We start from the raw sequence: 20157 nt of genomic DNA on the forward strand, positions 1-20157 counted from the left end.
TATGCTGAAATATTACCAATACACTTAAAAGCTATGTCATAGGCAACTATATTTGACTTCAGTCTAAAGTACACTTTTGTGTTTACAGGTCCTGGTGGGGTTTACCCCTATGGCTATGGTAAATATTATATTATTTATTATAATAAAACAAATTAAAGACTTACCAAAGTCAAAGTCATGCTGAATGTTTCTTCCTCCAGGTGTTTTAAATGGTAAATGGTAAATGGAATGCATTTATATAGCGCTTTAACAGACCCATGGCCACCAAAGCGCTTTACATATTGCCTCACATTCACCCATTCACTCACTCATTCATACACCGACGGTGTTTTAGGCCCATATTATGGAAGCACTGGAGCATCTGGAATCGGAACTGGTGTGTTACCTGGAGCCAAACCTCTCAAAGCCCCTGGTAAGATTGAAGTTTTTGAAGTTTCTTTGCAGCAGATTACGCAGGGAACAATAACCAAATTTACATCCACAAAGATATTCAGCTATTGGAATTATTTGGTCAACATGTTTACCTGACTGCCATAAGCTGTATATGCCTGTGTTAATTGGAATTCTTGGTTAATATAAACACCCTTAAGTGGTCAATCATTTTATCCCTTAACTTATCTTTGACATATTTAAGTGTTTTTTTCTTGAGAAAAAGCTTCATGCCTTATAATAGATTGAATGTTACCCTTGCCTGATTTAGTATACGCGGTTCTATGAATATGTAAATGAGCCCCGCCTCCACTCACTCACTCAGCTCAGAGATCCACTCGTTGACGATCACACGTTGATCTGATTGGTTACAATGTAGTTTGTGACGTCAGAAACACCAGCGATTTTAAACCGTGTTTTTGAGACTGTCTTTGGTTCACTGCAGTTTTAAGGAGAAAATACTCAGCAATGCTGTCGACTTATGAATTTACACATGTTTTGTCTTAAAGCATATTAAAAACACCACATTGACACATAAACAACCTTAAAAGCTGGATTTTCTTCACAAGGGGACTTTAAGAATTCATAAGATCCATAGTATTGGAATGTGAATGTAAACGTGTGCATGTATTAATTTAATCAGAAAATGCTAATCACCATATATAGAGGAATATCTGCTGCACATGTAAATATATTATATTTTGGAATAATATCTTGACCACAGCCTTATTTGGAAAATGATGTCCATGCAAGTATAGAAGAGTTCTCCCATCTGAATCTTTGCTTTCCTGTAGCTCAAACAGTAGAGTGTTGGTGCTTGCAACGCTAAGGTCATGGGTTCCATTCCCAGAGAAAGCAAGAACTGATAAGAATGTAAATGTGTACCTTGAAATGTAATCTAAGTCACTTTGGATAAAAGTATAAATGTAAATTAATTTCACTGTATGCCACTATGCCGACTCCGAGTGACACTGTGTGTTTTGGTCCAGGTGTTGGAGGGGCAGGAGGTGTTCCTGGAGCAGGTGAGCTGTCATGCAAATCCACATTGCTTGATACCTGATCACTGTTGCATGGTACTAATAATACTAAGGTCATGGGTTCCCAGGGAATATGTAAACCTATAAAATGCATGTTTTCAATGTAGTGTAAGTCACTTTGGATAAAAAAAAGTATGCTAAACGCATTAACAGCTGTGAATCAAATGGTTTTGGAAGGGTCTGAGTTTTTTGACACTTTTTTGTTTGTTTATGGTATGTCCCTCCGTAGACTTCTGTACAGAAGATGTGCAGTTAGTTAGTGATGGTAGGAAACAGATCTAAGCCATCAATGCCTTCCCACATAACAACATTGTGACGTCCCACATCTGGCACTTGTGGAATGATGATCTGGCCCACATGCAGCGTGGAATGACGGCTCTTGGGCGGCCCACTCCTGTTTGCCAGATCTGGGCCACAAGCAGGCCATAGCAATGCCACATGTCAGCTAAGAGCAAAGAAATAAACCACAACTGGACCTTATCTGAGCCACACAATCTGTATATATTAAATATGGAGTCATCTCAGCCTTAATAAGCCTGTTAACAAACAGAATCACTGAAGGAAAGACAAGCAGAAACACAAGAACTACAACTGACTTCAGCCACAGCCTTAGATGAAATCGACTGAAGATAAAAGAAGACATACATCTCTGAAGATCTCAGCAGACAAACAGCATTACCAGCTTCACTTATTACCAACCAGACTGACTTTATTTCTGTTAGACGTCTACAGAAGTTATTAAGAATTAACAGGGTTTAACTCTCATGTGTTTCATTTGAAGTCACCATAACAGTGATTAGTGTTTACTTTAGTTGGGCTCTTAACTCTTATTATAACTTTAGTCTTTTTTGACTGATATGACAGTCTGTATTTACAAAGTTTCTGGCAAACAGGAGTGAGCAACCCATGGGCCGTCATTCCACGCTGCATGTGGGCCAGATCATCATTCCACATGTGCCAGATGTGGGCCGGATCTGGGGCATCACAATGTTGCTATGTGGGTTGGACATGATGTCTTACACAAAGGTGTCAGAGTGAAGAGTATGTCACCATATCCTGGATCAATTAATGAGGAGCATTAGAGAGAAGACAGGACCCTGTTGTAGTGCACACATCTCTATGACTGAGCAGTTATTGAGATGTGGTCTGTCATCAAGCACGATCCCCAAGTTCTGTGGCTGGCCTGGATGGCATTTTCATTCATGCAGTGTAAAAGTGATGGGCTGGCTTGGAAGACAAGGAGCTGTTTTTGCTAGATGGTGATCTTTCAACCAGGCTAAAATGTCTACTAGGTAAGCCTAGATCTGTGCAGTCCACACTAGGATTGTCAGACTGGGATGATAAGATGAGCTGCATGTCCTCGCTGTAGGAATCCTTCCATGGGGAAAATAGGTCTCGGGATGTTGTGTATATCAGGAATAGGAGGGGGTCAAGCATCGAACCCTGAAGTATCCCAGTCCCAATGGATAGTCAATGTAGTTTGGACTTCCCTTCAAGATACCACAAAGGATCTACTTAAAGGGCAGGACTCAAAGCAGAGGAGTGTAACTCCTGTGATGCAGAGTATCGAGGGGATAGATAGGATTGTCCTGTTTTTTTTTTTGTCAAGATTAAAAATTTTCACCATAGTAATTTGATATTGCAAATGTGACATTTTACATTAAGATTCAGCAAACCACACAGTACCAAAATATCTTGTACAACAGTGCAGTGACTGCTTTGGTAGCAAACCAATGGTATATTTGTTTCCTAGTAATCTGAACACCAGACAGAAAGTGTAAGAATAATGTAGGAAATGACATCAGTTGTGATGTCTCCCACAAATAAAAATCCATTTGTGTAAAAAAAAAAAAAAAAAACTTTCCTTCTCCTTTAAATCCTCCCTTGTCTGTTTTTTTTTTTTTTTGCTACTCTTAGCAATGCCTGAACTTTGTATTTTGAGCACTTCTTGCGTTGTTCTTGCCTCTTCACAGTGACTCACTTGCTTTAGTCCTCAGTTGTAAGTCGCTTTGGATAAAAGCATCTGCTAAATTACTAAATGTAAATGTCCTCCACACATACAGCCTTGATTCTGTAATGTGACAAGCACTGCCAATGCCAATTTCTTTCAAAATAGTGAACACACACTTGAAATAGCTTTCCTTGTGTTATTGGACTGTTGTTAAAGACATTGAGATCATCTTGTTGCAGGTGGAGGGTATCCAGCAGGTGTTGGATTGGGAGCTGGCGGTGTTGGAACTGGAGCTAAACCACCTAAACCAGGTAGCAAAATCAACTATACTCAAACATATCCATGTTCCACAACATGGCTCCACACCATAATAACACAGTGTATTTCAAAAGCATTGCCAAGTTCATTTTTTTGATATTGTGTTGAGTATATTTACCATCTTATTCTATTAACAGGCTACGGCTCTTTGGGTACAGGATATGCACAGCCAGGTAAGGCCCAGCATTAAAGGTACAAAAAATGATTGAGGAGAATAGTTATATTTTCAATCAACAAAAAACAGAGCATGAAGACCTGTACGCACCACACTCCCAATTATATGCTATTCTATTAACAATACCAGCAAGGATTTTCCAGTACCAGCTGGTATTATGACCTTATGACATGTCGGTTCTCTTTTGACACCAGAATCCTCTCGTCCTCCCCATTACACACACACACACACACACACACACACACACACACACACACGGACACATACACACACACGTGTGTGATTTGGTGTCACTGTGTTCCATGTAGCATCATACTTTCAAAACATATTTCCAAATTTGCTTCCCTGATTATGCAAAGACACAGCATTGAGCAAACCCGGCAAGAGCCATCTGTCAGAATACTTGCTGTAGAGAAGAGTCACAACAAAACTTCTCTGATGTTTCTCCTGAGAAAAAGACTGAAATACTCTCACACTTTCAGAAGAGATCTCAACAATCTCAATCTTAGTTTACATTTCCCAAGATACAAAAGACTTTATACAAGATTACAAATTATAATCTTAATCTATATTTATCCCACCCTTTTGATAAATACTGTTTTAGATAAACTGAGTTGCAGAACAAAATCTTTGAAACTTTCCTTCCTACAGGTGGTGCAGTTCCAGGAGGATATGGAGGATATCCACAAGCATATCCAGGTAGCTTTTTATAGAAATAATCCCTGGCTAAATTCATTCTGAATCTCAATATGGAATTCAACTCCTCTGTTATTGAGTACTATGTACAAGTACATGTATTATCTTCATTTCGAGGGCCATCTCGATGGAAATGTGCACATAAAGTACTCGGCTGTCTTTAGCGCCATTCGATCAAATAGTGTGCTGTATTTAACACAGATCACAGATCAGAGACGGGCAGGACAGGAACAGAACCTACAGTGGTTCGGTCCTTGAATGAGGTTTATTATAACCTGTACAATCATAGCTCTTTTCATGATAACCATAATCATTTTAAGACTCTTTTGGTAATAATTATTTTGGTAATAATAACACATCTACTAAAATCACCAAAACACAGATGATTCAAGCACACAAAACAAAAATGATGAAGAAAAGTGAAGTTCGTTCTGTGAGAAGAACAGTGCAGAAACAAACGCTTGCTGTAATATTTTAACATTTAGAAATGTTTAAGTATATCTTTATGTCCCAGTACTTATAAGTATGCTTGTCAGTACCTAATACTTGATACCATAAATTAAACAAGGAAGCACTTTATTTTACAGTCCTGTTCCCCATGTACATACTATGTACTTAGTAATTACAATAACTGGGTAATAACTTTACTAGCCCTTAACCCAACCCATGTTACCTTATATTACCCAGTATTTTCTTGGGTAATTGAAAGTACTGTATATTAAAGTGCAACCTTAAACAATATACCTTGACAGATAAGAAGCTAAAAAGAGCCATTGTTCATTACGGAAGGACATGTAACCATTGACCCACTGAAATCTGCTTGCTATGAAAAGTGTGGGTTGAAGTGCAAATATCATGCAAAGCATATTTGCATTTTGACCATAATGTGCCTGCTAACTCTCACGCTCAAGCTGCTGTCATACGACACACTATTACATGTTAGTCATTGTATAATCACAACGTGGAGATGCTCGTGGGTTTATTATGATTTGCATCCAGATGCTCTTAGTCACAGCTGGTCATAAATCTCCAACTGGAACAAACAGTAATCCTGACATTCTTCTAATGGCTGACTCACCGTTCCTGTATGCATCTATTTCACACTGTTATTCTTCATTTAGAGACAATGACACTCAATCCCTCACGGAACGCCTCATAATAATGTAAGGATTTCTTGTGTTCTAGGAGGATATGGAGCAGGACTGTCACCACAACAAGGTACAAGCTCTTCCAAACCCCAAAAACATGCACCAGAGGTTACAGTTGTATGAGCTCTAGTTATTGGACCGTATCTCAAAACCAGGGGTTTCCAATCCTGCTCCTGCAGAGTTCTGCTCCGGCTTGCCTCAACACACCTTCCTGCAGTTTCTAGTAAGACCTTGATTATGTGTTCAGGTGTGCTTAATTGGGCTGGAGCTGAACTATGCTGGACAGTGGCCCTCCAGGAGCAGGACTGGACACCCTGTTCTAAACTATATAAATACAAAACATAAGCATCTTCAAGCTGTCAATTCCCATACATTGAAAGTAAAACAAGTGGTCCATACAACTCATGCACTATATTCCAAGCCTTCTGAACTCATACAACAGCTTTTTACACATTCAGTTTATAAGCTTATCACGCTAGCTTTGATGTTAGTGTATTTTACAAGAAAATGACAATATGGGCTTTTTTGTTATTAGAATTAAATCTATTAGAGATTAGAGATCATGTGTGAAAAAGGAGCTTTTGTAAAATTGTAATGTTACCGCTAAATTACTGTCTTGATGCTATAGTTTGTGGGGGAACACAACATAAAATGACCTTGTACTTTTTTTTCACAGCCAAAGCAGCCAAATACGGAGGTGGACTTACGGGATTCCTGGGAGGAGGTTATCGAGGTACGTCACAATGATCCGAGTCTGCAGTCAACTGATGAGACAGATTTAATCCCTGCCGCCACATAATCACTGATTTCTCATAATCACTGCTCTCATTTCTGATGTCCTCAACTAAACGTTCTGATCCTAAATCACACCAAACACTGGCCTACTTCTTCAAAAGTTTGGGTTTACATGATTCAGCGAACATACGTGAGTTTATAAAACAGAGCCACATTGGTTGACGTCATGAAGAAGTCGAAATGCTGGACGAGGACCATTCCAAACTCACAATCAGTTCTGACTCCATTCAGACTTGAAATATCCAGATTTATGATGGAAAAAAGTCCCATTCAAAATGTTGGTAACACATTACAGTAGTTTGTTACAGTTAGGCAGGCACAAAGAGAGACCTGGATCTAATCCAAACAGGGAAGGAAGATGACAATCCAAAGATAAGAACATAAACACAACAGCTTCACAGCAACAACATGTGTGTTTAATGAGGAAGGAAAACGGAAAAACAGGTGTAACAAGAGACTAACAAGAAACAGGTGTGAGTAATCAATCACTATGGAAACGAAGAAGGCATCTATGGAAACAAAGAAAAACTGGAACTAAACAAAGGGAGTGAAACAGCAGGACAATAGGGACAGAAAATATACTTCAAAATAAAAGTCTGTAAACACAAAACACAGACGAAATCGTGTCAAAGGTACAATTAGAAATACATTTGTTACATTAATCTTTGTTAATGTTAATACAAATACAGCTGTTGATTGATTGATCTTAGAAATCAACAAATGGAACCGTATTGTAATGTGTTACCAAATCTTGTTTCAGCCACAAAGCATCTTGTCATTTCACGTTTCAAGGGTTAGAAATTCTCGTGTCGTTCCAAACCCATCTTCAGAACCCAAATGAAGTCATTTGTAGCATTTGATGTACGCTGAGGTTTTGTCTCACGTGTGGTGTTGTTCTACAGGTGGAGCGGGCTGCCAAGGAAAATACTGCGGGAGGAGAAGAAAGTAAACGATCTCTTGAGATGTGAAGTGACCTCAAGAAACATGGTGCTACTGCATGCTCTAGAATGTACTTTTGATACTCAAACAAACAATCCCATCATGCACAAGTGTTATGTTTTGTTTTGATAGTAAATATTTGTAACAAATCCAAATCCAGATCCATAAAACGTCTAGTGTTTTGTGGCATTAATTCCAGTCCTGATTGTTTATGGCACATTCCATCATGTTACTGTTTCCGGTTGTAGGGTTGCATATGTAACTGGGTTCATTAGCTGCCAATGCTTTTGTGTTGTGTAACTGTAAACGTTTTAAGCGCCGACCTCTTCGTTTTGGAGGTCCTTCACCACCGGAAGCTCTTTTGTGCAGTTACAGTCCCGTTCTAGCTCTCTAGACTCTTAAAATAACGGCACTACTTGCCAATGTACGTAGTATCTTGCCCGCGCAAGATTTTTTAACGTCCCTGCCGTGAAAGCATTGAGCTCCAGGAGTCCTGTCATACTGCTGATTAAACTCTGGGTTGAAATACTTCACATCTGGCCGTGCTTCAGCTTAGCAGTTTGCTTGTTATTTTTGATCCTTCACCAGCTTTCTGTGCAGATGAGCCTTACAATTACAGTCCTTTATTGGTAAATGCCCTCCAAAAAAAAGAAGTTATATTTTATATTTAAGCATTTTTTCCACCAAAAATCTTTTTATAGTAATACGTTTTACTTTTGAAGGGTTGTTTTGTAATTATTTGTAATCATTATTAATTATTATGCTCAATGGTAATGTTATATTCTCATTACTGTAATACAAGCATGTTCTTGACATGTTTTGTGAGATTCACCCCTCTAGATGATTTAGGCTTTCACGAAGCATTAGTGAGTGTCTTTTGATTTGAGACACTCCACCCATGTGTTTTTATAGGCCATTAAATGTGTGTGAATTCATTTAAATACATTATGCTACGAGAGGTCAACTATCGATCGCAACATTCAGTCCTGCACACTGTGTGAAGTATGAAGAGCAGAACGGCGGCTTGTGTCTAATATCAATCACCTTGTGGAAATCTATTTTGGTATCTGTCTGGTGAAGGGAACAAACTGAAAGTAAACGTGTAAAATAGTAAGCATTATGTACATTATGTATGTTTAAACCTGGAAGATTAACAGATGTGCTTATGTTTTTCCCTGGACCCGGGGACTACAGGTGCTTCCATCATTTGACCAAGAATGTGTTTCTTTAATCATTGTGTATTCACATAGAATTAGTTTATTATATACATATAAAATATACATAAATCATATGCTTACAGTAGGTTGGATCATTATAAACAGGTTACTTTGCCTTATGTTGTTTGTTTTGCACCATTTGAACTTGACATGTTGACCAATTATCAAGTTTGTACACATCATATGACAATAATTTTTATTTTATTTGCTTTAAATAGCTTGTGCATTGTAGTCACTATGGAACTTGCAAAACTGTGTGTGATATTTTAAGATGTGAGTGACTGTGTGTGTGTGTGTGGGTTATGTACGTAAATCCCCCCAAAGTGTGTGTGTGTGTGTGTGTGTGTGTGTGTGTGTGTTTGTGTGTGCGCGTCCGTCCCAAAAGCCTCACTAGCCAATGTATTATCAAACATATAATGTGTCATTTTTTGCTATATTTGGTTGATACTGTTTTTCGATCCATCTGGAGAGACACTTTATCATGTATTAATATACCTGGTGCTGTATTTGACCTGCCTGTGAGCCCTACCAGGTCTTCTCTATTGTGCCGAAGGATTTCCATCTTATTTAAATAAAGGGGCGGGGCTATTGCACTTTTTCCACAACCTATATTCTGACTAGTTCCCGGAAATCCCGGCATTTTACCTGCTCTAGTGAAAAATAAAATAAAATATTTTAAATAAAAAAACAGCGTCTCTTGGTATGCATGATTATATATAATGTCAAATATATATTTTTTTTCTTTTTTCTAAGCATACTAAAGCAGTGAGCCCCAAGAAGTCTTGGCTTACAGTGCTTTTAGGACAACTAAGGGATGTCGCATCATGCCTAAAACCCCCTCAGCTGTTCTCAAACCACAGCTTCACAGGATTATTACTTTTATATTAAACTGCTACAACATATACCTGCAGGCTTCCATAAAATAAACAGTAATACTGATGTAATGAGGTCACAGGTGTTTGTTTATAGAGTATTTTACAACAGTGTCGAATGCGACTCAGCCAAACATAATCCAGAGTTGAAAGTATCCATTTTATAAAGCAATATACAACATTTTGATACAACAAAAGTCCCCCTGTAGTGAAAATTTAGTTTTTAATGTTGTTTATATGTCAGTGTGGTGTTTTTAATATGCTTTAAGACAAAACACGTGTAAATTCATGTCAACACCATTGCTGAGTATTTTCTCCTTAAAACTGCAGTGAACCAAAGAGAGTCTCAAAAACACGGTTTGAAAATCGCTGGTGTTTCTGACGTCACAAACTACATTGTAACCAATCTCATCAACGTGTGATCGTCAACGAGTGGATTTCTGAGCTAGCCTGGCAAGCCAGACCCACACCAAGATATTAGGTCTGGGAACTCACCATTGGCATGCCTCAATCCGAGGGGCGGGATAAACGATTGTCTTTCAAATTCTCTCCTCGTGCAATAGGATAGCGCTACAACAAACCAGAGCAATGACCGGTTGTGGCTGAGTAAGTCCCATGCATTTTCCCATCAGCGGAGCTAGTTGATATATTAAACTTTTGCAGTATCCGGTTGGCAAAACACATCTTCCGAACACATCTTCCTTTTTTAAGAATGACTTAAGTGCCGTTCTTTTTTCTTTTCTCAAAGAAAAAATTAACTCCAACTCCTCCAGAGTCGGGGCCAAAAGCCGATTCGAAAGACCGCTGTTCGCCAGCAGCATCTTCTTTGTTTTCAAGTAGCAGGGAATTCACGCGGAACCGTCACAACTCTGCCGTCACTATATATGTTAAGCCCACCCACCAACTCTATACACGATGTGATTGGCCTGACTAGAGTTTGGTTTTTCCAGCACGAAAGCCAACGGAGAGTTGCTAGACTACATTGGATGCAAAACAAATTTTGCTGCCGCTAGGGTGCGTCTAGATTTCTAGGCTATCTCTGAGCTGCTGTGAGTGAGTAGAGGCGGGGCTCATTTGCATATTCATAGAACCGCGTAAATGAGGCAAGGGTGTAGAGTTACATTCAAGATATTTTGAGACATGAAGACATTTTATTCCAGGAAAAAAAATGTAAATATGTAATTTTGGTGATCAAAGATGAGTTAAGGGATACAATGATTGACCACAGGGGGACTTTAAGTTATAAAAGATTCAACTCATTTTTTTAAGTCAGTTTAATTTTCAGTTTAATGACTTAACATTAAATGGGAAAAAAATAGTATTGATGACATAAACAGTTGCTGTGTTCTGTAAAGTGTATGAACCTAGGCTGTCTTGTTATAATATGACATTTTATGAAATACAAATTGGTTACACTTTATTTTAAAGTGCCATTGTTACTGTGTAATTATACAAATAAGTACTGGGTAATATTAATTGACAAACATGTACTTACTATATAATTAGTATTAGGGTCAGTTGCTTGTAATTACTTACATGCATTACTTGCATGTAAGATGACGTGCAACAGAGACACTGTAAAAGAAAGTGTCACCTAAACAAAATAATACTTTTTAATATGTCCTAAAGGCTACATGTATTAATAAAACAAAAAATAGCCACGGTCATTATTGTCCTTGAAATGAATTTAAGTTATTTTATTAAAGATTAACTCCTTTTATTTTAATCAGCGTCACACAAAGTATAAAAAATACATTGACGTTGACCTCATTCCAGGGCGATTGTGAACGCGCATGCGCAGACAACTCCTATTATTTTCCAGGGATAGTGTTCAGTTGGCCCGTTCTCTCGGAATCCTACTACGGCGAAGGCTGTGTTCTCTCTCTGTGTGTGTGTGTGTTCTCTGTGTGTGTGGTATGAAGTTATGCGGGAAGCGCCCAGACTCGTCGTCAACATCCCACAACGCGCCTGCGGACTCTCGCACACTTAAAGCTTCCAGCTAATCAGACAGTAGCGTAACGCGTGCGTCTGTAATATTCATGAGGCGCGCGCCTTTCCCGTAGTGTTTTAGTTCGACTGGCGGCAGTCTGGCAGCAGCTGGCCGCATTTCTCCAGTGAGTCTGATCGCAGAGGGAGTTTCTGTTGCGGTCCGAGGCTTGAATGAGGTTGATGCTGCTCTGTTGCACCTGGAAGGACGAACGCATGGGAGAAGAGGAAGGTGAGTGTGTGTGTGTGTGTCATGATAATAAAGAGTGCGCATCTTCTTCAGCAGAGCTCGCGCGGATGCTGATGCTGGTCCTGCATGCGCACAACAACCAGCTTCTTCATTTCACTAAATACGCCACTAACTGTCCGCTTCAGCGTGTGTGCTAGAATTAAATATCGAGAAAAACACTCACACTTGCAGTGTTTTCCCGCACTGTTCTGTTTTGCTGCAACACACACACACACACACACACACACACACACACACACACACACACGCACGCACACGCATACTCTCTCTCACTCCCTCTCACTCTCTCTTGTTCATTTCTTTCTCGCTTACTTACATAAGTTGGTTCATTTAAAGAGTCAAGACCAGGGTTTGTTGATATTGATAAACAAACATAATTATCATGTTTAATATTAATATCATGTTCTGTATGTACCATGGGTTTTAGCACATGAATCCTGTAGAGTTCCCAGTGACGTCACAAACTTGGACTATAAAATGTAGTATTGAGATTTCCAGGTAAAAACACCATTCGTTTGTCCGTCGAGTGTCTTAATGAAGACATCTGGTGATTTCTGTAAATATTATTATTGTTATTTGTAATATTAGGTGAGAGTTAATGAAAAAGTTGTGGAAACTCATCAGCCAAAAAAGTGTGAATTTACCATCATCATGATACGGTGAAACGGTGATACTGTAGTACTTTAGAATCAAAACCCATTTTCATGCTATTCCGAAAGGACATCTGAAACTACATCGTTATGAAATGGTATTTCCAAAATGTCATGGAAATGCAATAACACAGTATTTTTAGTTACATTTTGCATAAATGTTATTCTGGTAAATGATTCATCTGCATCTGGTCCTCATGTGAGTGAGTGAGTGTGTGTGTGTATTCATGTATGTATGTGTGTGTGAGAGTGTGTGTGTGTGTGATGATGGAGTGAATGAGGTTTCGTCTGTCAGACGCCTCACGTCTGTCACTGATGGAGGAAGTCATCGTCACACTCAACACACACACACACACACACACCGGTTTAGACACAAGTAATACTCATGCAAAGATAAAAAGACTGATAAAAAAGAGTACCGTAAAGACTGAAGAGAACTGACTGACATCAGTTGACCTGAACACCAGCTCTTCTTCTGCTGAACTGTCCAGAAACATGTGTTAGATGCACAAATATACACCACATAAAGAGTGTGGGACATTTGTTTGTATGAAAATGAAAACTATTTTAGTAAAGCCTTGAATGTTTATGTGACTGTTTTGTTGGACTCTCAATATTAGAGACGCTGAAGAATAGAGAGTTGGTCCGGGAATCCTCACATCTGATCACACTCACTGTGAATGAACCATAGACAGTATAAGAAGTGGACAGAGTCATCTCATTGGAACTAAGTTGAGACAGTTGAAGCCCATTTTTAGCGATTTTTGAGCACTTCCGTTCCTGACGCGCAGACTCAAACCGACTTAAACTAAGCTTGATGACGTGAGCAACCTGTCTGACAGACGTAAATCTTCTAGTAGCTGTGCGTGAAAATTGCCAACGTTAATCACTTCATATGTATTCACTTGCCATATACCGAATTATTTCCAATTCCCCAAAAACGTTGTTGAAATATTTTGTCCCGTTGCTTTTATGGACTCATTATCTATGGGCTTCTACCTTGACGGGACGTCCCCCCGATTGCCTGCGAGCTTCTCCTCCTGTCTATACGGTAATGTCTCTATTGTGCGACAAAAAGTCGCGTGGTTATGACGCAATCGTTAGCCAGTTTTTAACAAAAACGGCTTCTACGGGGCCATAACGTAAGATACAAAGTAATGGAGCCTTTTATACATTGTCGTGTTTATTAAGAAATATATAATGGACCAATGAAGTCTTTGGACGCCTCAGATGTAAAGTTATTCGCTGTCAAAGGGACGGCAAAATGAATGGGAGTGAATGGAATGCTAACAGCAGGTGAAGTTCTGCTACAATGGCGGCTCCCGCGAGGCTTCAACTTCCGGCTGATGGATTACCCCCTTGGAATGAACTACAGTAAAGGTTCAGTTGGGAAATGAGACGCATCATATCCTGTTCCTGTGGAAATGCGATCATTCAGTATTAACACAATTACAAAGCAATTCCGATAACATTTTATTTTATAGTGTTCCCGTGACATGTACTTATTACTAAAGTAATAACTTAAAATTATGCATGATTACTAATACCTTACCCTAACCCTTATAATATAATAAGTACATGTTGTTAATTATTATTACTCAGTAATTTTTTGTATAATTACATTGTAACAAAGGCAACTTAAAATAAAGTGTAACCGCAAATGCATAAAAATGCACTGGCTCTCCCCATGCAAATCCCCATGAGATATGTGTGTGTGTGTGTGTGTGTTATTAGCACGGCTCAGTCAGTTCTGCTAAATCATGTCTACTGTCCCACGCATTTTTCGCAGTGAGGTTGGTCTGTTGACACCTTGAGCTGATCTGCGCTTGTAAAAATGGAAACAAAATTGATTTTAATGTTGATGTATTAGTATGAATAATTTATGAATTATGGATTGGTCAGTCAGAGAGGTCGTGTGTTTTCACACAGTCTGCCACACATTTGTCTGCCGATCATCACTCAGCTGCATGATGTTTATAATGTGTACAATAACCACGAGGTTTAATGAAATGAAGCCAATGACAACTACGCAATAACTGCAGCGCTCAGTGTGTGTGTGTGTGTGAGAGTGTGTGTGTGTGAGATACGTGCATGGGCACGTATTCAGTTTCGGACGCAGTGAAATGCTTGTATCGCAGCGCTGATGTGAACCGCTGAAACACTCACACTGTTTGTGACTGATTTACTGATTATTTCTGATAAATTACTCATTTCATCGGATTATCGGTGTGGATTTATTTACTCATTCAACCTGCATGCTATATTGAATAAATGTTTGCGTGAGTTTATAAGTGAGGAATAGTGTTGGGAATTGAAAATCTACTTGAGGTCAGGAATCGGATACTTGTTATAAAAATAAAATTTCGATTCCTGTTATCGATTCCTTTGTGAACATTTCAACACCACTTTAAACCTATTTAAGCAGAAGACGACTCGCGCTGTTTTCAGTTCTGAAGGGATGGAACTGTATTGGGCAACTCTTAAAGTGACAGTAGCCGTCTCTAACACTAATCAAACAACAGAAGACAAAGAGAAAATGCACTCGTTCTTGACTGAATAACTTTTGTAACTATATTTGTAATGTATATTTTATTTATTAAGTGCAGTGTTATTTTACATTTGATTAGTTTCTGTACCTGAAAATCTTAAAACACTTTATTTCAATCGTGTCTTTATTCAGTTGTATTTATTTGTTGCGATTGCTAATTTTTAGCAGAGTGTTTTTGTCTTTAATAATGATTGAAATTTATATTAGTTAGGCTAGTTGTTTTTATGTTATTTATAAACCAAAGTGTTCTTTAGCCTGTTGATTTTTGCTTATGATATCCAGCTACAATTAAATGTTTTGCAATAAGACCAAATGTGAATATCATTTTTTTTTTTTTACCTTATTGGAATCAAAATTAGGAATCAAAAAGAATCGGAATCGATAAGCAGAATCAAAAGCGTAATCGTTAATATTCAATCGATACCCAATACAATCGCACGCTGAAATGCAGGCCCTCTTTTAATCACTATTTTCTGTCATTTTTTGTACTGACACATCGCTACTTTGTTAAAATATAAATGCATTTTTTTTTAGCTATATGTAAAATTAGTAAAGCTGTCGAAGATAATGAGTTTGTTTAAAAATAGTTAAATGTTTAACAGCTTTAAATATATTTTAGCACAGTTAAAGTCTTTATTCCATTTTGTCTTAACATCTTTATTCTGTTCTGTCTGATCAGGTCAGTTAGTAAAAGAATGGCTGATTTATTATAACTTTAATACCTTTTTACAAAGTCTTGATGTTGTTTTTAAGCTGGACTAGAACAGGTTTTCATGCTTGAATGTTCAAAAACACATTATTGTTTTCTCCATATTCTCCATTGTTGCGGCTCCTCTCTTTCCAGTCTGTCAGTAATGCTCTGTTTAGTTCCTGTCTCTATGAAGCCCCTCCTTCTGAAAAGCACACTGTGCTCTGATTGGTCGGATGGATCAGTGTGTTGTGATTGGTCGAGCGCTTCAAGTGTGTTTGGGAAATGTCCCGCCCCTTAACATAACCGCCAGTTTCAACACACTACTGACTAACTCAACCAGGCCCCGCCCCTTTATTCTGCATATTAATTATTTAAATAAGGAATATTGTGATGTGTTTGTTCCCGGAAGAAACTCAAGACTACAATGGAGGCGTTTCAGGGAGTTCAGAAAAACTGACACCGATACAGAGAATAACTCGCTGGAGGGACATTGTGCTTTTAACTTTACTGAGCTTTTTCATGCTTAAACAGCAACATTACAAACTAAAGAAACACACACATGGAAAAACGCATAGGTCCTCTTTAATCTATATGAGATATTAAGCAAAAGTCATTGCATTTACTTTTCAGGAGCTCAACAGTTATGAGATATCACCAATAAATGAAGCGCCGTTATGAGGCCAGCAGTGGTGGAGGGATGCTGATTAAATATATTGCATTTATTATTCAATGGCAAGGTGCACATTTATAAAAAATATTTTGACACATATTTCAGCATTCATTTCACATTAACTAATTATTTTTTTTATAAAACATAGCCTTAAAAGGCAGATTTTTTGTCTTCCTATGAATAAATCTGCATAGATGCGCTGAATGTTGGCAGCAGAAGCACCTGAGCCGTAATAATAAACAGAACGAGCAAACAGTCCTTTGACTTCCCTTAGTGTAAAAGAGAGATAAGTCATGTTTTTATTCGGGAAAGACTGATGTTCAGCCTAATTAATCCTTTGAGATCTGACCATTTCTAGATAATCAGCATTGGATAACAAACGCAGTCTCTCCCATCGTTCCGGGTCTAAAGCCTACCAGCAGTCTTGTGTGGATCATGAATATTTTCTGACATTTTGAATATTTTGCACAGAAAAAAAATGGTGTCTCTTCTAAGAGCATGTGGTTGTTTTTCATTATGGCATTACTTGGACGATGTTTGTGAATGTGTGTTTTATTTTGTTGTGTATGTGTTGTTCAGCCGGAGGGAGGTTGCCGGAGTGTGCGGGATGCAGACGGCACATCTATGATGATCAGTACCTACAGGCCCTCAACACTGACTGGCACACGCTGTGTTTCAGGTAAGAGCTAGCCATGAGCATCAATGACAGCTCAACATCTGTGCGTCATGCTAACTAATAACAGCTCAACATCTGTGCGTCATGATAACTAATAACAACTCAACATCTGTGCGTCATGCTAACTAATGACAGCTCAACATAACTAATGACAGCTCTACATCTGTGCGTCATGCTAACTAATGACAGCTCAACATCTGTGCGTCATGATAACTAATAACAACTCAACATCTGTGCGTCATGCTAACTAATGACAGCTCAACATAACTAATGACAGCTCTACATCTGTGCGTCATGCTAACTAATGACAGCTCAACATCTGTGCGTCATGATAACTAATAACAACTCAACATCTGTGCGTCATGCTAACTAATGACAGCTCAACATAACTAATGACAGCTCTACATCTGTGCGTCATGCTAACTAATGACAGCTCAACATAACTAATGACAGCTCTACATCTGTGCGTCATGCTAACTAATGACAGCTCAACATCTGTGCGTCATGATAACTAATAACAACTCAACATCTGTGCGTCATGCTAACTAATGACAGCTCAACATAACTAATGACAGCTCTACATCTGTGCGTCATGCTAACTAATGACAGCTCAACATAACTAATGACAGCTCAACATCTGTGCGTCATGATAACTAATAACAACTCAACATCTGTGCGTCATGCTAACTAATGACAGCTCAACATAACTAATGACAGCTCAACATCTGTGCGTCATGATAACTAATAACAGCTCAACATCTGTGCGTCATGCTAACTAATGACAGCTCAACATAACTAATGACAGCTCAACATCTGTGCGTCATGCTAACTAATGACAGCTCAACATCTGTGCGTCATGATAACTAATAACAGCTCAACATCTGTGCGTCATGCTAACTAATGACAGCTCAACATAACTAATGACAGCTCAACATCTGTGCGTCATGCTAACTAATGGCAGCTCAACATCTGTGCATCATGATAACTAATAACAGCTCAACATCTGTGCGTCATGCTAACTAATGACAGCTCAACATCTGTGCGTCATGCTAACTAATGACAGCTCAACATAACTAATGACAGCTCAACATCTGTGCGTCATGCTAACTAATGACAGCTCAACATAACTAATGACAGCTCAACATCTGTGCGTCATGATAACTAATAACAGCTCAACATCTGTGCGTCATGATAACTAACGACAGCTCAACATCTGTGCGTCATGATAACTAATGACAGCTCAACATCTGTGCGTCATGATAACTAATGACAGCTCAACATCTGTGCGTCATGATAACTAATAACAGCTCAACATCTGTGCGTCATGCTAACTAATGACAGCTCAACATAACTAATGACAGCTCAACATCTGTGCGTCATGATAACTAATAACAGCTCAACATCTGTGCGTCATGCTAACTAATGACAGCTCAACATAACTAATGACAGCTCAACATCTGTGCGTCATGCTAACTAATGACAGCTCAACATAACTAATGACAGCTCAACATCTGTGCGTCATGCTAACTAATGACAGCTCAACATCTGTGCGTCATGATAACTAATAACAGCTCAACATCTGTGCGTCATGCTAACTAATGACAGCTCAACATAACTAATGACAGCTCTACATCTGTGCGTCATGATAACTAATAACAGCTCAACATCTGTGCGTCATGCTAACTAATGACAGCTCAACATAACTAATGACAGCTCAACATCTGTGCGTCATGATAACTAATAACAGCTCAACATCTGTGCGTCATGCTAACTAATGACAGCTCAACATAACTAATGACAGCTCTACATCTGTGCGTCATGATAACTATTGACAGCTCAACATCTGTGCGTCATGATAACTAATAACAGCTCAACATCTGTGCGTCATGCTAACTAATGACAGCTCAACATAAATAATGGCAGCTCAACATCTGTGCGTCATGCTAACTAATGACAGCTCAACATCTGTGCGTCATGATAACTAATAACAGCTCAACATCTGTGCGTCATGCTAACTAATGACAGCTCAACATAAATAATGGCAGCTCAACATCTGTGCGTCATGCTAACTAATGACAGCTCAACATCTGTGCGTCATGATAACTAATAACAGCTCAACATCTGTGCGTCATGCTAACTAATGACAGCTCAACATAACTAATGACAGCTCTACATCTGTGCGTCATGATAACTAATGACAGCTCAACATAACTAATGACAGCTCAACATCTGTGCGTCATGCTAACTAATGACGGCTCAACATCTGTGCGTCATGGTAACTAATGACAGCTCTACATCTGTGTGTCATGCTAACTAATGACAGCTCTACATCTGTGCGTCATGCTAACTGATTACAGCTCTACATCTGTGCGTCATGCTAACTAATGACAACTCTACATCTGTGCGTCATGCTAACTAATGACAGCTCTACATCTGTGTGTCATGCTAACTAATGACAGCTCTACATCTGTGCGTCATGCTAACTAATGACAGCTCTACATCTGTGCGTCATGCTAACTAATGACAGCTCTACATCTGTGCGTCATGCTAACTAATGACAGCTCAACATCTGTGCGTCATGATAACTAATGACAGCTCTACATATGTGCGTCATGCTAACTAATGACAGCTCAACATCTGTTTGTCATGCTAACTAATGACAGCTCAACATAACTAATGACAGCTCAACATTTGTGCGTCATGCTAACTAATGACAGCTGTACATCTGTGCGTCATGCTAACTAATGACAGCTCAACATCTGTGCGGCATGCTAACTAATGGAAGCTCAACATCTGTGCGGCATGCTAACTAATGACAGCTCTACATCTGTGCGTCATGCTAACTAATGACAGCTCAACATCTGTGCGGCATGCTAACTAATGACAGATCAACATATGTGCGTCATGCTAACAAATGACAGCTCAACATCTGTGCGTCATGATAACTAATGACAGCTCAACATCTGTGCGTCATGCTAACTAATGACAGCTCAACATCTGTGCGGCATGCTAACTAATGGAAGCTCAACATCTGTGCGTCATGCTAACTAAAGGCAGCTCAACATCTGTGCGTCATGCTAACTAATGGCAGCTCAACATCTGTGCGTCA

General features: G+C 38.9%; 2 protein-coding genes across 7 annotated transcripts in view; both read left to right on the forward strand.

Moving 5' to 3' along the window:
- Window positions 1-9393, forward strand: part of elna (elastin a) — a 97347-nt gene extending 87954 nt beyond the window's left edge. For all 6 annotated transcript variants that reach the window (XM_077207519.1, XM_077207517.1, XM_077207516.1 and 3 more), the window contains 9 exons: window positions 89-118; window positions 335-412; window positions 1419-1451; window positions 3657-3728; window positions 3873-3908; window positions 4562-4609; window positions 5792-5824; window positions 6431-6487; window positions 7452-9393. In XM_077207519.1, coding sequence (XP_077063634.1) covers window positions 89-118; window positions 335-412; window positions 1419-1451; window positions 3657-3728; window positions 3873-3908; window positions 4562-4609; window positions 5792-5824; window positions 6431-6487; window positions 7452-7498 — 434 coding nt within the window. In that variant the 3' untranslated portion in view covers window positions 7499-9393. The remainder of the gene's footprint in view (window positions 1-88; window positions 119-334; window positions 413-1418; window positions 1452-3656; window positions 3729-3872; window positions 3909-4561; window positions 4610-5791; window positions 5825-6430; window positions 6488-7451) is intronic.
- Window positions 9394-11435: 2042 nt separating this feature from the next.
- The window catches only part of limk1a (LIM domain kinase 1a), an 83753-nt gene continuing 75031 nt past the window's right edge, over window positions 11436-20157 (forward strand). Inside the window, exons 1-2 of the mRNA XM_077207525.1 lie at window positions 11436-11795; window positions 16952-17051. Coding sequence (XP_077063640.1) covers window positions 11738-11795; window positions 16952-17051 — 158 coding nt within the window. The 5' untranslated portion in view covers window positions 11436-11737. The remainder of the gene's footprint in view (window positions 11796-16951; window positions 17052-20157) is intronic.

The sequence above is a fragment of the Siphateles boraxobius genome, unplaced genomic scaffold (genome assembly GCF_051911475.1).
Source record: "Siphateles boraxobius isolate OS27281-9 unplaced genomic scaffold, OSU_SipBor_1 6, whole genome shotgun sequence".
Classification (NCBI taxonomy): Eukaryota; Metazoa; Chordata; class Actinopteri; order Cypriniformes; family Leuciscidae; genus Siphateles; species Siphateles boraxobius.